The sequence below is a fragment of the Plectropomus leopardus genome, chromosome 15 (assembly GCF_008729295.1).
Source record: "Plectropomus leopardus isolate mb chromosome 15, YSFRI_Pleo_2.0, whole genome shotgun sequence".
Lineage (NCBI taxonomy): Eukaryota > Metazoa > Chordata > Actinopteri > Perciformes > Serranidae > Plectropomus > Plectropomus leopardus.
In genome coordinates this window covers 7288274-7304085 of record NC_056477.1, presented here as the reverse complement: position 1 = coordinate 7304085, position 15812 = coordinate 7288274, and the positions used below count along the sequence as shown (strand labels likewise).

Below are 15812 nucleotides of genomic sequence, written 5' to 3'. Positions count from 1 at the left end.
CCATATCCTCAACAGTTAAAAAGGTAAAAAAAAAGGTTGCTAAATCGATTCTATTATATAGAGAACTGCCCATCGCATAGTCCCAATGAATTCAGGATGTGCCTAATGTTATGACCCTTCATGTCAATGTCCTGTGTCTCTCAACAGTTTGTCCAAATGAACTTATTCTGTTTTCATTTTACACAGTGTTTATTCGATTTTAATTTGGATTTGTTTCTTGCTTACTGTCTTTTTTATTGTGTATTTGATGGTTGCCAAAAGGCTGCCAAACAGTGTGAAATATCCAAGTAAACCCTCGGACAGGATATCTGATCTTCTTCAGTTTAAAATGGTAAATTAATTCCCTGATCTAGTGATTATGGTGGAATGCGGTCTTTTCATTTGAAGGTACGATATGCAGGATTTTTAGTTACTCTTTGGGAACATGCTCACCAGCAATAGAAAGTAAAAGCCAACCCCAGATTCACTCTCATTTGGCGTTTTGCCACACTATATTTGCATTTTTTCGGCACTGTGTCTGTTGGGTGCCTGCTGCTTCAGTCTGGTACCTGGTTGCTACCTTTTTTTTTTTGTAAAGCCCCAACCTCATTTGTCTACCACACCAAAAAGTGCCATAAGTGGAGATGTTCTTCAACATTTTTTAGATAAGATCTCTTTAATTGTTTCCCAAAATGTGTAAAGCCTTGGACATATCCAAAACAGATGCAACAGAGCGGCTGAAGCCTGTCTGCGTCGATCACATGTGGGATCTATCTTGGCTTTAATCATAAAAAAGTCTGGCTTTTGGGGCATCCATGTAGCTCACCTGGTAGAGCGGGCGCCCCATGTATAAAGGCTATGTCCTCACCGCAGCTGCCATGGGCTCGATTCCAACTTTTGGTCCTTTGCTGCGTGTCATCCCCTCTCTCTCCCCCTTTCACACTGAACCTCTCCTATTAAATAAAACATCTCCTATTAAAGGCAAAAACCTGAAAAGAAATCAAGACACAAAAAAAAAAATCTGGACCAATGCAGACGTTTACAATGTGAATTGAATAACAGCATGCCTAAGAACTGCCTCTCTGTACATGATGTAATCCTTGCAGCATGTGTGTGCCATTTTCCACATAGGAAACCCATGGAGATTGTTCTTTGTGCAGAAGTTGTGAAATGTCAATTGAGGCAAGACCAGAATTTCAATAATAATGGTTTTTATTTCATAGTCTGAGCTCTCTTGGGCTTGAGTGTGTGTCTGCGTACATGTTTGTGTGTGTGTGTGTGTGTTCAAAGTCTCTGTTACTGTTCTGGTACAGTAGATTGTGTAGGAGGAGGTCAATGTCTAGACAGGCTTCAGACTTCAGAATCTGGTGAACAGATCAGGGCTGAACAGCTGTAAGCGTGTGTGCGCTTGTTCAGATAAATGTAGTGTGCATTTTTAATGTTGCATAAAAGCAGAAATGATGATTGTAGTCACTTATTAGTGAGCGTAAATGTTCATACTAGCATTTATCGCAATTCTGTTTCCTGAGTGGGTTATTAAGTTTTCCGGATGCTTGGTCATTTGAGTCCGTTGAAAGTTTCTTTTCTCTCGTGGTCAGTCCAAATATACGCGGGGCCTCCTTTTTAATTTAGTGGCCTCGGTTTGGCATACTTAAGCGGGGTGTATTATGGAGCCTCAGCCAACTGAACTGAATTCTTTGTGCTTTTAGTGGCTTTTCTCTAAGCTTGCTAAGTGAATCCCTTTATCCTGGTTTATGAAAATCGGGCTCGGGAAACATCTGGTGCCATTCAATGTCAAAACTGCTCATTTAGATTGATGGGATGGTGATACCTTTTTTTTCCAGGGACAGAAATAAGTGTATTTAAGATGTTAAGAATCTTTAAGCTTCTGTAGATGTTGTTGAACGTTGATTTATTGCAGGTTGATGTGCGTTTTTGTGCAGACCGAAGCAACATTTTTCTCTGCTCCTTCAAAAAAACGTAAGAGTTTTGGAAATAAGAGCTGTTCTGTCCTCTGTTTGCCACTGCTTGGGTTTGGGGTGTGGCGTAAAGGCTGGGAGCTCTGTTTTGACTGTTTAGAGAGTGACAGAGGCCACCATTCATGCTGAGCAGGCCTGGCCCCAAAGCTTTGCAAGGGTCTTTGGCAAGACGCTGAAAATAAGTTATGTAGGATAGGTCATCAGGTATCATTTTGGCCATTTTATTTGTTATCATTTGTAGGCTGCAACAAAACAAACCAGAGAATATTTGGATTTTGATGCCTCTAGGCTGTGAGGACACAGCTTTTTTTATGGCTTGCTATCTAAAACTAAATATTCATGTGTTTTCTTCATTTTCGTAAAGAATTCAGGAATTCATGTTCTCAACTGTTGCCTGGTTTGAGGCGTCTGAGTCTGGCCTTTTCCCTTGTTGATCTAAAGCCTCACAAAGATGCTCTGTTTCTGGGCCAGAGTGAAGCTGAAACACACACATGCAGTTCACACTGTCGCCCTCTCATGCACACACACAGTCTGTTGCAAACTACTGCAGCTATGGATGTTTGCTTTTGACTCCATCAGAAATGGAAAACAGAATTTTCTATCCTCATTATTACAGCTTTTGCCTCAAGCCAGCAGTTATTTTTATTACCTTTAACAAGAACTCAGTCAAAATATACAGTCTTTTTTTTTTTTAAATTTATATAATGTTTGTTTTATAAGTCTGGAATTCCCTGTTGGCTCCTTGTGTCTCTGCTCCTTTCAGCATCAGTCATGCGCAAATCAGTTTATTAGGGCATGTGCTTGTAGCTGCAGGCTTAATGTGTGATGTCATGCAGACTCACATGGTAGCTAGTCTGAATATCCTGTTGATGATGATGACGATGTATTGCCCTAAATTCCGAAACAAAGGCAAAAAAAAAATGTGTGGTAATGGGTTGGACTGAAGTAGGACTAAAGGTGTAACACAAAATTGATTGACAATTTATACAATATGCTTTAAATAACAGTCAAAACAGGGTGGGGTCAAGATGACCCCAGAGGACAAAAGGTGTATAGCAATCGGCAGGAATACTAAACAGTCATGCATTTGACTTTTTTACAAATTTTAGATGTCATAGAGGCTACGTTCAGTCTGCTGGCGAATCAGATTTGTTTCTCAATTCCGATCTTTAAGGTGGCGTATATGCACTTTTATTTGCAAGCGATCAGATAGGATTTGTGTGTCCAGACATCACCAAACCATCAAAATCGGTTGCTGTAGTAACAACATAGTGGTTTGTAACTACGCGGCTTTGCTGGTGACGCAGAGGAGGTCCATCATTTCACTCTCCAAACAATCACCCTGTCAAGTGCGATTGTTTGGAGGTGCCAGCAGACAATTTATTTCTCCGTCTGTCCATGGACTGTTGTTCTTTGTGCTGCCGCTCTGCTAGTGACAGCGTGGATTGTGCTCAGCACTTTCTTTACTCTAGATTTGATGTTACTGTTGTGTCTCATTGCCGGTGACGCAAAAGACACTTTGAAATCCGATTTGAGCGTCCAGACTGAGACGCATCAGTAAAAACAGTTTGGATCTGATTTGCAAAAAATCCATTTCATGTGACTTTTTTTGTGTCCAGACTCTCTAAAATCAGTCTGGATTTGCCAATAAATGGATTTGGGTTGGCAGTCTGATCAAGGCCTTTTTGCCGCTGTCTTTCTAGTTAGCTGCTTTCTGTAAACAAACACTTATTCTGAGACATATTTGTACACAGAAATCCCCACAGTTTTCCAGTTTTCCTTCATGTCGAGTGGAGTTCCCGTTTACACCCAGAACCACTCACCAGTCACATCATATAATCACAGCCTGGAGTGGGAACTGAACATTGGCTCACCAAAATAACACAGTGTGTGCATACATTTCTGCAGCATGTACTTTGTGTGTATGTTCGTGTGCCGAGTGTGATGGAGAACATGTGAAGGGGAATTTGTGGCAGTTATGATGTAGTGTAGGTTCCCATATGCAGAGAGCTATTTTAAGGTGTTAGCACAGTTGCTGTATTAAGGGGAAGCTGGAAGCTGGCTTCTTCTTTTCCATCACTGAACTGGGTCATGTCTGCAAGAGTCAAGAGTGGCAAAACAATAAAATACAGCCTTAAAATTCGCACCTTTTAAAATTAATTTTAAATTGACTGCTTTTTTAATTGTAGCATCCAAACATCCAGGTTGTTGCACCTTTATATTTGTGTTTGTTTTTTTTTTTAACTGTAATTGTATTAGGGTCGACCCCTATTGTGTACCGATACCAATTATTAGTAGTTAATGAGACTAATAATTGATATTTGTAACCAATGTGCATTTAGAATAAAAATGAAAATCTTCCTTTCAGTGTTAAATATTTTAAATATAACAAACTCCAACACAAAACTTTGTTTAAATGTGCTTAGCAAATGTTTAATCAGATCTGCGACTTTCAAAATCTTGTACTGCAAGCTACCAGCAACTTTGCTTTGATAAAGTCAAGTGAAAAAATATATAAAGAATGAATAAATTAAAAATAGCTCCCTGAATTTTTTCTTCACTAAACTAACTAGGGACAAGAGTTGGACACTAGCAACTATAATCTCTATCTGTGAAACATCAGTTAATACAGCATGTTTGCAACAGCATAAAGTTGTACTATTTTAATTTGCATTGTCCCTATCAAATAAACTATATAAATGAATAAACCGTTTACTCTAAATTGTCATTGCACAAAACGATTTTCACAGCTGCTCTGCAGGTTTAACGCTACAAAGCTTTTAACTAAATTGAAAACAGTGGATTGGAGTTGAAAGAACAATCAGCAGAAACCATCAAACTTCATTTGAGTGTCACCTTAAAGAGAGCGATAATTGCATTGACTTAAATTGCATAGAACGACATGTGTGTGATTATGTTAACTTTTCCAGCCAGTGTGAAGCAGAGCCCTGGGGTGGTGGTGTGGGGGTGGAGGGGTTGGTCATCCCAGCTCCACCTGCCTCCTCCACCTTTGAGACGAGCAGCAGGATCAACCCGTCCACTCGTTTAGCCTCGGGGGTGTGTTGTAAAAAGCACTCTAGCCGATAGATAACAGCGGAGAACAAAAGAAACAGAGTACTAATGGCTCGTTCTCTCCTCCTCCTCGTGTAAGAGATGATCTGTCCATCTGGTCGACAGTAGACCACGACTGCTGTTCTCTTCAGTGGCGTTGAGCCAAAAGGCAACTGTTGAATTTTTTTGTCAGGTCAAATCTAATTAGTAGTACTTCAACAAGAACGCTGGCTCACTTCTTTATCTATGAAATTCGCACATAGCCAAGAATTATGCGATGATTAATGGAACAACTTGCTCAGGGTCTTTCTTAGTTCTCCATAATTCATTCTCTTTTAAGTTAAAAGCTCTTTTGTCGTTTTGCTGGCTTCATAGTCAAATTATTATTTCTTTTTTTTTTAAATGAACAACCAAATTGGTTTGATTCATCAGTATTTCGTAAGGTAATTACACTATGATGACTTTCTCAGTTGAGGGGATTTAAGATTGTCATTATTGATATTGTTATTCTTTGCACAAATGATTAGACACTCTAGATTAAAAAAAAATTAAAAGTGGTCAAGCTTTTTAAACAATTTCAGTTACCCTTGTTGACCAAATCCTGATTTGGCTGCTACAACAGCAGGCAAAGCTCTCTTTGCATTGATTCAGTTCATGGGGCTGCAGTGAGATCTAGTGTTAAGTGCTTTCTGTGTGTGTTTGTGTTCGATGCGAGAGAAAGAGGAAGCGTGCTCCTTCCCATTGTTGGTGGTAATAACCTTTTCAAGTTCATAATCTCTGCAGTTTTTCAGCAGGAGAGAAGTCCGCAGTGCCGTACCCAGGAGAGGGCTTACGTGTGTGTGTGTGTGTGTGTGTGTGTGTGTGTTTGCATGTACATGTACTGTACTATGTGTGTCAGACTCAGTAGCGTGGGGAGAATAAACCCATCTCCTCGTTTCTATGGTAACGCTCCATGTCTGCAGAATGGGTGTGATTCAGGCTTTCAGGGTTCAGGCAGCATTGGGGCACACACACACACACACACACACACACACACACACACACACACACACACACACACACACAGTCGCAGTACAATTAGTCCCCTGTTAAAGCTGTGCCGGCAGCGGAACTTGTGCTTGCGTGGATGGATGGGAAGGAGTAGTAGGGAGGCGTGTGTGTGTGTGTGGGTGTGGGTGGGTGGGTGGGTGTAGGGGGGAGCTAGTTTAACAGACAGGGCTCCTGTGAGACACAAACACAGCAGCCTTATAACCTTTCCACTGACACCACTTTAACACAAATGTACACACTTACCTACTGTACAAGCACATGCACTATTTATCTTAGCATGGCCCTGAAGGTGTGTGTGTGTGTGTGTGTGTGTGTGTGTGTGTGTGTGTGTGTGTGTGTGTGTGTGTGTGTCTGTGTGTGTCTGTGTGTGTGTGAGCATCATCGACCAGACTGATAGATCAGCAGAATATTATCTCTGTTGTCAGCAGACGTCCATTCAGCCTACTAAAGACAATAGAGCAGGATGCAGACCTCAGAATTATTGCAGTTTTGTGTGAATGCTTCATTATTTTCTCTAAAAATATAGATTTTTGTCATAGGTTTGAATAGAGAATGTCAAATTTACTTTCCAAAAGAAAAGTCTGAGCAGCAAAGGGAGGACGAGGTAAATCAATATCAGTTCATAACAGACCTGCAGAGCTCATTTGAAGACTTTATTACTCTGCTCGCATACACATGACGGCAGATGCCCAAAACCAGATCTCTTTGCAAACAATATATTGAATGAGTGAATCCCATTGTGTTTGACAAGCTCCGCTTTAACCAACACCTCATTCTATCAGTCTGTCTAAACGTCTCTGTGGGATGGAAGAGGAGACAGTGTTGAGGAGCTGTGAATCCTGCTGGAATCAATAATACAGCAATATAGTGTCAGGATAGGGGGATGGTGAGAGGAGGAGGAGGAGGAGAGGAGGAGGCAGCTCAGTCCTGCGTGCCTGGAGTAAGAAGTGTTGGAATCAAAGCTGCATCTCTCTCAGTCCTCCCTTTCCCCCTTTATCTGTCATTTTTTTCTCCAACACTCCCTCGCTCTGTGAATATTGTCTTTTTTGAAAATTTAAATGACCGACTCTTTCCCATCCCCCATGTGTGAAGTGGATATGATTCGGCAGTGAGTATCGGAGAGTGACATAGTGACTGAGCCAAGGACGTTTCCTCTGTCACAGCTACAGTGAGGCTTTTCATTTGAAAGCCGTGTGTGTGCACGTGCGTGCCCGTCAGTTTTTGTAGCACATCTCCATGGCACGTTCAGCGTGGTGGCTGGTCTCCCTCCTGCAGTGTCCATCATGTTTTATGTATGAGAGCTAAGCCGTCACCAGCTAATCCAAGCTGCATATTAGTCAACTGTAGTTTAGCTTTATTAGCCTGCAGCTAATCCTCAGAGCATGGTATTACCCACATCTTTCAACAACACAGTGCCTTATGTACATGCACTGTCTGACTGGGAAGATACTTGAGGTGCTGCGCATCCAAAAATCATTTTCATCAGTCTAATATAAATCAGGGGTGCTCAAGGTTTTGATTACAGAGTGCCAGTTTAGGGAGGCAGCATATGATTGAGGGAAATAACTAATTATAACGAACAGCACTATCACTGATGGCCGAATCTATGCCGACAGCTTTCCAGTATTGGCGTAACCTGATTGGCTGGATGTTTGTTTGACTTGATCTAGAATCAACTGCTCATCCTTGAGTTCCCGTATGTTGACTCTGTATTTTGGCCTCTGAAAAATATATTACCTGTGTTTTATACCTCGTATTTTGGCATGTGCGTTTGGCCTGTCGAATTTGAACAATTCAAATATGTTTTATTTGAATTTTTTTAAACCATGATTTTTTGATTCTGAATTTGTGAACATTGAAAAATAAAGGTGAAAATGAGTTTAAATTTTGAATAGAATTTAGAGGCAAAACATTCAGATCAATAATTTTAATGCATAAATGTGATATGATTTACTTCCACACACTTTAGCTAACAGCACTATCATTAATGACCAAATCTAATTAGTGAAATACTAAAGTGCTGCTAGTTGCAACCTGCAGCTTTTTACAAGTTGTCATCCCTAACATAAGAGATGCTTGTTAGGGAGACGCAGTCTCCCTGTAGTGTATAAAATGAATGTAAAAGTTTTGAAGTGAACCTCAAATTATTAAAATTGAATGTAGGGTTATACCTGACGTGCCATAGTATTTTTACAGACACAAGCCACAGACATTGTTGTATTAAGTTGCTTCCAGCTTTAGAACTCAGTCTGCAGCTTATTCTGCGGAAAGAAACAACCCTAGAAGTACATGACATGCAGACTGCAAAACAAAACAAAACAAAAAAACTGTCCTTGTTTTCAGGGGGCAGCCCTGTAAAGGATGCATTTCATGTTTTGAGCCACACAAAATGTCAGTTGGCTGCCATTGGCCCTTGGAATTTGAACCACAATGATATGAAAAAAGTTGTCTGGATTTTCATGTTTTTGTTTGCTCTTGCTTTGTATTATTTTGATAACCTGTTTGTTTTGGCTATTTCCTTTTATTTCCAGCTCCATAAGCAGTAAGAGCTTTATAGTTTGAAATTTATGCCATATGGAGAGTGAAATTAAATCATCAGCTACAGACATTGTGCTGCACACCACTCTGTGCACATTTGGTGGGAGAGATAAAGCAGCGACAGAGCGCCATGCTCTGCAGGAAACACAGTGATGTTAGCACTCTGAACATCTGTCAAGCATGTAGTCTGAAATCAGTCCTGCAGTGCCACAATCTGTCTTAAAACTGTTATAAAGTTGGATACAGAATGCAGATTGAAATGAGAAAAAAAGCATTTGAAGCTCATAATATCCTGGGTTTTTTCACAAAGCTCCAAGCTTAGACCAGGGCAGATCAGAGGATCACAGACTAACGAGCAGCTCAGTGGACCCCTGAGAAGGGAAGGAAAGGAAGGAAATGTGGTACTGAATGGTACACAGTGTTACACTAAGCTCATGACTCTGCACAGTACAGATCATTATATTGCAAACTCTTAAACTGATACCTGCACTGAAGCAGGTTGACTTTGCTGTGATTTTACCCTGCACTTGTGTTCCACCAAAGATAAATAGTTGAAGTCTTTGCATTATGAAGCTGTAGTGACACACTGAGACAGAAACAGCCTGAAGGGGACAGGTGTGAGCATGTGTTAATAGGAGGCAGTGGTCTGAGTTGAGACAGGTGGTTGTGTAGGAGAGAAAGTGTGTGCCTTTTGTGGCAAAACTAAAGATCTAATTGAAGTTCTCTTCTCTGGTGACTTGTGATTTTATTTGAAGCTGAAAGTATGATTATCCGTTTCCACAAGCCTTGAAGATATGTACAAGCAGTTCTCCATAGTGCAATCATCTGATTTCTTTCCTCCTAAAACTTTAGATTTTAGGCTGTAAATAGTTTTCTTTGATGATGCAGATTAGTTTCTTTGGCCTTTACAGTTTCGATTTTGCCCAGAGCGGCTGTCATGAGTTCTGCATGGTGGATTGGCTTTCATGCACACCAAATGCTTCTCTGCAAGACACCAACTGTGGCTGTGTGAGCTACGCTGATTGTTCTGTCTGACGCTTGTTGAGTCAATCTGTCTCTGTCATCAGACATCATGCTATTTGGTCATTCCAGACTGGAACTGTCTAATACAATATTAGTCATCATTGGTACCTGGGTCAGTACATGATATCATTATATTTGATAGATAATAAACCATATTGTTAGGGATGCGCAATAATAAAGGCTTCAAAACTGAATATCAGCATTGGCTCAAAATGAACATGTCTGCCTTTATGACAGGCCGATAAGCAGTGGTGAATGAAGTCTTAATGTCCTTTACCGAGGTAAAAGTACTAAGAACACACTATGAAAATACTCTGTTACAAGTAAAAGTCCTGAATTGAAAATGCTACTTAAGTTAAAGTTGGTAAGTATGGATAATAAGGAAAGTATACTTAAAGTATTAAAAGTAAAAGTACCCACTACGAAAAAATCTTTCGAAATAAACAAAACATGCCAAAGCCTTCAAATTAGTAGAAAAAGGGGGAAAAAACACCTTAAAAATAAGTCAAAATTGTCCTTTGTCCTTTCTTGCATGTCATCCCCTCTCTCTCCCCCTTTTAAGCTATCATTCTGTCCTATCGAAAATAATGGCAAAAACGCCCAAAAGATAATCAGAAAAAAAGCCCCCCCCCCAAAAAAAAGTTACATTAGAAAAAAATAAATAAATACAACTATAAGAAGGATAACATGTTTGTATGTTTTTATGCAAAAATCTTATTTGTAAAGTAGCTAAAGCTGTCATATAAACAAAATGAAGTTAAAAGTACAATATTTCCCTCTGAAATGTAGAGGGGTAAAAACATAAAGTGGCATAAAAAGAAAACAGTCAAGTAAGTACAAGTACCTCACATTTGTTCTTAAGTACAGTACATGTACTTAGTTTCGATCCCTCACTGCAGATTAGATGACACGTTAACTATGCGACTTAACCCTACTGGGGTATGTCTGCTTACACAAGTAGGCTAACACAGTTTGGAAAGATTGCTGGCCTTTTCTCAGGCACTGCAGTGCAAGGCGGAAAAGATATTTTACTAAACCTTTTGTTTATTGTGGCAAGACACTGGAGACAAAGTTCCTCTGGGTTGCAAGTAGTTGTCACTGCTCATATTCATGACATCCATGAAGTGAAGGCTTTCCTGTTTAGGCTAAACTCCATTACAAAGGGGTCGATGCCTTGCAGAGCAATAGGAGTTTCTTGTTTATTGGATTTTTATTGCATTTTGCCATTTTGCAAGTTCTGGCTAGACAGCAAAAACTTTCTTGCTCCCTCTTTAAATTAGTTGAAATGGGTCAGATGGATTGTGTCAGGGAGCACATAATTCACTGTTGGTAAAATAGAGTGAATTTTACAGTTTTGTTTGAAGATTTTACAAAAAAATGGCATGTTATATATGTAACCTGAGTAGTTTTGTTGTTTTGCCCAGTAAATGTTTACATTTTGAAAACCATTGCATTTTATATTTGTATCTGCCAGTGGACCATCAGAATAAGAGTACACATAATATATCTTAACTTAATGTTTTCCGCAGTAAGGTGGGGAAAAAATTATGTGCATTTATCCCCATTTGCATTGGCAATAGGCCAAAATGGGTGGAAAAATATCATCATATCTGATATCGGCAAAAATCCAGTATCGTACCATCCAAAGAATTGCTGATGTCCATACATTTATGAAACATCTGACCAATATATTCCACCCTAAATACAAGGTCTTAATACATATCTGAAAAGGTAATGGTCTTGTTCATTTTCTGTGAAGAGGTTGGGAGTTGGCACACCATCATAACACACTGTAACCTCTCTGGCTGCATGCCCGATACATCAGTGTAAACAGAGAGAGAGGGACAGGCGGGGCAAATGTGGTCAGAGCTCTCCATCACCATGACAGATATACCAGGGCAGCCATGCTCCTCTTTTAATAACTGTGACTGATCATCAGTGTGACTAAATCTGACCTTTACTTCATCTCATAGAAGCTTCTCTGTCCGTTTGTGTGTGTATAAAAGCATGGATTTGTTCCTTGTGATTTTGAAAACATTTAAATCAGCACCTACAGAACTGATCTGTATGTGAAAATACAGTCATTTATATATGTTGCTCTCACAGTGAGCGTCTCAACAGGCAGTGTCCCCTGTTTGCCTAAATGAAAACCCGCTGTATGAGCCTGATCCACAATCATAAACACAGGGGTGGACAAAAATAATAAAAACATGCATGCATTGATGCATGATATCTCATTGCATCTGTCAGATTCGGTGCTGCTATCTCCTTTAAACCAGACGTGTGTGCTCCACTGGAAATCTTCCACCCCATTATCCAAATCTTCCTCTGTAAATCAGTGGTTTTCTGCCTCTGCATCAAATCAAACTGCCCACAAAGGTTGATTTGACCACTGGTTTCAATCGCCCCTGCTGCAGGCTCTGATAAGGAAGATACATCTGAAGTTGTGTTTGCAACTGTACTGAATACATTTCCCCTGACATGGAGAAACAATGGCGCGTGTTCGTTAAACAACAAACACAGAAACAGGCATGTGGGCGAAAAGAGGAACTGTATCATGGTGTTGAAGAAAACCTTAGAGAAAGAATTTAATATTTTATTAAAATGGCAGCTTAGCAGTGACACCTATTTCCTAACACACAAGAAGCCAGTGAACTCTGGCAGATGGAGCTCCAAGTTTCCAGATGTACAGCCACAACAACATTCAGAGAGCCTATCAAGCTATGAGCAAGCCTGAGCAAGGGCTCTGAAAATACGCTGCAGGTTTGCAAAGCTGCAGAAACACTAAGCTTTCCACCATAAATTTTCACAAAACCTATAGCAATATTTTCGAGATGTCGCTAAAACACAATTGTGAGATGACTGCGTTTACTTGAGTGATGTTATGTGACTTCTCCTCTTGCGATAGAATTTCTAGAAGTATGGTGATGGATGTTCAAAACAGCAGGTCTATTTCTATAGCCGTCATTATTTCCAATCAAAGGTGATCATCGAGTGAAAGGAAAGGCAAGACCCTTATATGTGAGAGCGGCCATGTATGAGGGATTTCTGTGAGCTGATAGTCATCGATTTTACAGAGGAATTGTGGATTTAAAACTTCCAGATGATCAGCTCAGCTTTTGAAGGGTTATGTGATGCAGAAACAGCTCTTGTAGCTCCTGCTGCATCATGAGGGAGCCAGTTCCTACCGACAACCCATAGCCGTAGCATCATGTGACCTGTAAAAGCCAAAAAAGTGTTTCCATTGCAGTTTTGTGTAAGTCTTTTTTAATCACCTGAAGTACCAGCCAATGCAAGTGTAAACCTTTTAATGCGATAAATGGGTGTTCTTTTTCTAAACTGATGTTTCCATTAGGCGTATTTTATATTCTGCAATTTCAGTTTGTGCATTTTTAGGGTTAATGGAAACCTGTCTACTGAAACAATCTGATGTTTTCTCACTCATTCTCATCACCTGCAGCTGGAAGAGTTGTTGGAAAAAAAATGTGCTTAGAAATGATTTCCAAATGTTGATTTAATGTGTATGCATGGTCTTAGTGACCATATGGCTATAGTTATCATGTTAGGGGCTTGTCATCCTACTTTCAGACAAAAGCTCATTGAGGTGCTTAATCTCGGACAAAGACAGCTCTGCATCTTTCCACAGATTAGTGTGAAAGATGATATGCTTCTTGAAGAAACATTTATGTTGCAAAGTTTTGAATTCACACAGTTTTGAATTCATTAGCTCGGGGTCAGCGTAATTGTTTTTTTTATTTTGAAAATGCTTCAAAGTGGCACAGATGTGGCTCAAATCAAAATCACCAACTGACGTCAGATTTCCTGCCCCCCTTTACCTCCACGATGAGGCAATGCAATATGTATAGGGCAGATGGTTATGTTGGGAGGGTGGGGGTCTTCTCTAAAACCCCTTATTTATATAAGCTACTTTGCCATGACATCAGCAGTAACCTGCGCAGAGTCGTCAAACTGTCGGGTGAGATGAGTTCAAACTGCTGTCTGCCATCAGGTAGACATGAAATATTCAAGTTGGTGACCTTCATGTCCTTTCTGCTTGAAGAAACCTGCCTTCTTTCCAACACAACTGTGGTTTGGACTTTAGACTGCTCTAAATGTTAGGACTGCAAAAATATTTTGGCAGGCCGTCGATGAGTCATATCCTCCATGTTTAATGCAAAACTTGGGGCAAAGATTAGGCAATATAATTATGTAAAGACATGAATGTAAGTAATATGTTGTTGCTAGTAGCTTGTTTTTGCACTCTTGTGGTGCCCATAATTTGATGACTTAAACCAAAACATCAGCAAAATAGATTTCAGCCCACCCTTACCAGCTGTGTGTCTGTACGTGTGTGTGTGTGTGTCTGCAAGAGTGTGTAAACTGCAGCTCATGGTTTCATTTTGGTTTTCATGATTGACATGTGAATGGAGGGGGCCCTGCGGCAAAACCCACACCAGCAATTTAACCCACATAAATACCACTGTCACTTGCATCATCTCACCCACACACATGCACTCACATATTGTACAACACTCACCGGTGGACATGTGACCATCACTTTTGTCCACTATAGGAGATTGATACTGTTAATTTCGCTTTTCCTTTGGCTGTCTAGATAATCTTTTGAAGTCTACACCTCGCCTGCACTGTAACTCCGGTAAAACGTACACCTCACTATTATTTGCTGTCATAGGAGAAGATATTACAGTCAAATACCTGCAGCGTTTCACACACTGTCAAAGGCCTCAGGATTGTCGTGATAGCGTTTTTATTCTTACCGTAGTTCCGAAACCTGTCTTTAAAAGGGATGTGCATTAAAAACCTCTGCACTCTTAACGTAAGTACATGTGTGAAAGGCTAAAATGTTTTTGATAGTGAGCTTTCTATCTGGACGAGGAACCTGACCCACCACGCCGACGGTTGAGCGTGTCGATGTCGGGCTGTCGGTGAGCAGTTGTTGCCCACATTATTGTTCTGTGTTCCACATTATTGGCACTAGGTGGCCCTTGTCTGCTTTTTTCGGGCAATTCACCGTGTTTAATTGGCATCATCAGAAATGGTGTAGCTTGTCAGTAAATAAAATCACTCTGATTGGAGATTTTTCATGTGCTAACTGACTAACAAGCATCTTGAATTCGTCTTATTGGTCTTCCGTTGTCCCTTTTTAAATGACGAATATAGAGTAATGCTGCCTGCAGGTGTGCAGTGTTATTTCCTCTCACGCAGGCACAGAATGTACATGCTAGTTAGCTGTTGGCTTCAGTTGTGTGGTGTGTTCAAGTGCAACCTTTTGGCTAAGACACAGAAGACACGAGACCAATGCAGCAGTTGACCTAAGTTGCCACTAATTCTTTGGTTCGGTTTGGTGTTTCTGGGTCTTTAGATTATAATCAACAGTCAAACATAAACTATAACGTAAGTGTGGTTTGGTCAACGTGTAAATGGAAGAGTTAAGCATACTCCCATGTGTAGGAATCCAACACTTCTTTGAATAATTAGATCAAGTTGTTTGGGCTTGATTAGGTTTGTATAAATTGTCTCTCTCCATTTTTATGTCCGTAATTCTTTTTAAAGAGTGATCTCTCTTGCTGACTTTCTTTTTTCATTTCTTTGTGCAACAGGAGACTCTGCAGCAGCTGGTGATGATGCCTTTACCGAACGTGCTGGTTCTGGGCCGAAACCCTCTGTCTGGTAAGTCTCAACGTACCACACAGATAAATACGATGACCAGTGCTGTGCAAGTTTTAATTTGAGTAATATTGAGAAACTCTAGAGAAACTAGATATGATTCATATCTGCTCCATACATTCCTCTTTAATCACTTGAGCAGCAAGCATTTATACAGTTCACACAGAGGACACATGCAATTTTGCACAGCTTTTGTGTGTTAATTAGAATGCAGCAATAGACATATTTTAATTATGCATTGCTTTGATGGGGAATGTAACTTTTTCTCTGGTTTTAGATTTAATTTTCCAGTCATTTCTTTTATTTGTTTCTCAATGTGCTCAATAAAGAGCTGCCTATTTAACTGTCATGCCCAAACTACGCTATAAAAAATATTGACATGATGGCAGAATTAAAAGGGACATAATAGAGGAATGTGAAAAATGCTGATTTTGTTGTTGAGGTGACGGGAAATGGATAATGGGTTGATTTCAAAGGAAAAAAAAACATCTTAGTGACATAAAG

The 15812-nt window shown here is 40.1% G+C and overlaps 1 protein-coding gene across 4 annotated transcripts in view; it reads left to right on the top strand.

Moving 5' to 3' along the window:
* ccdc88ab (coiled-coil domain containing 88Ab) overlaps nucleotides 1-15812 on the top strand; it is an 86506-nt gene that overhangs the window by 21620 nt on the left and 49074 nt on the right. For all 4 annotated transcript variants that reach the window (XM_042501659.1, XM_042501657.1, XM_042501658.1 and 1 more), the window contains exon 4: nucleotides 15242-15311. In XM_042501659.1, the coding sequence (XP_042357593.1) occupies nucleotides 15242-15311 (70 nt within the window). The remainder of the gene's footprint in view (nucleotides 1-15241; nucleotides 15312-15812) is intronic.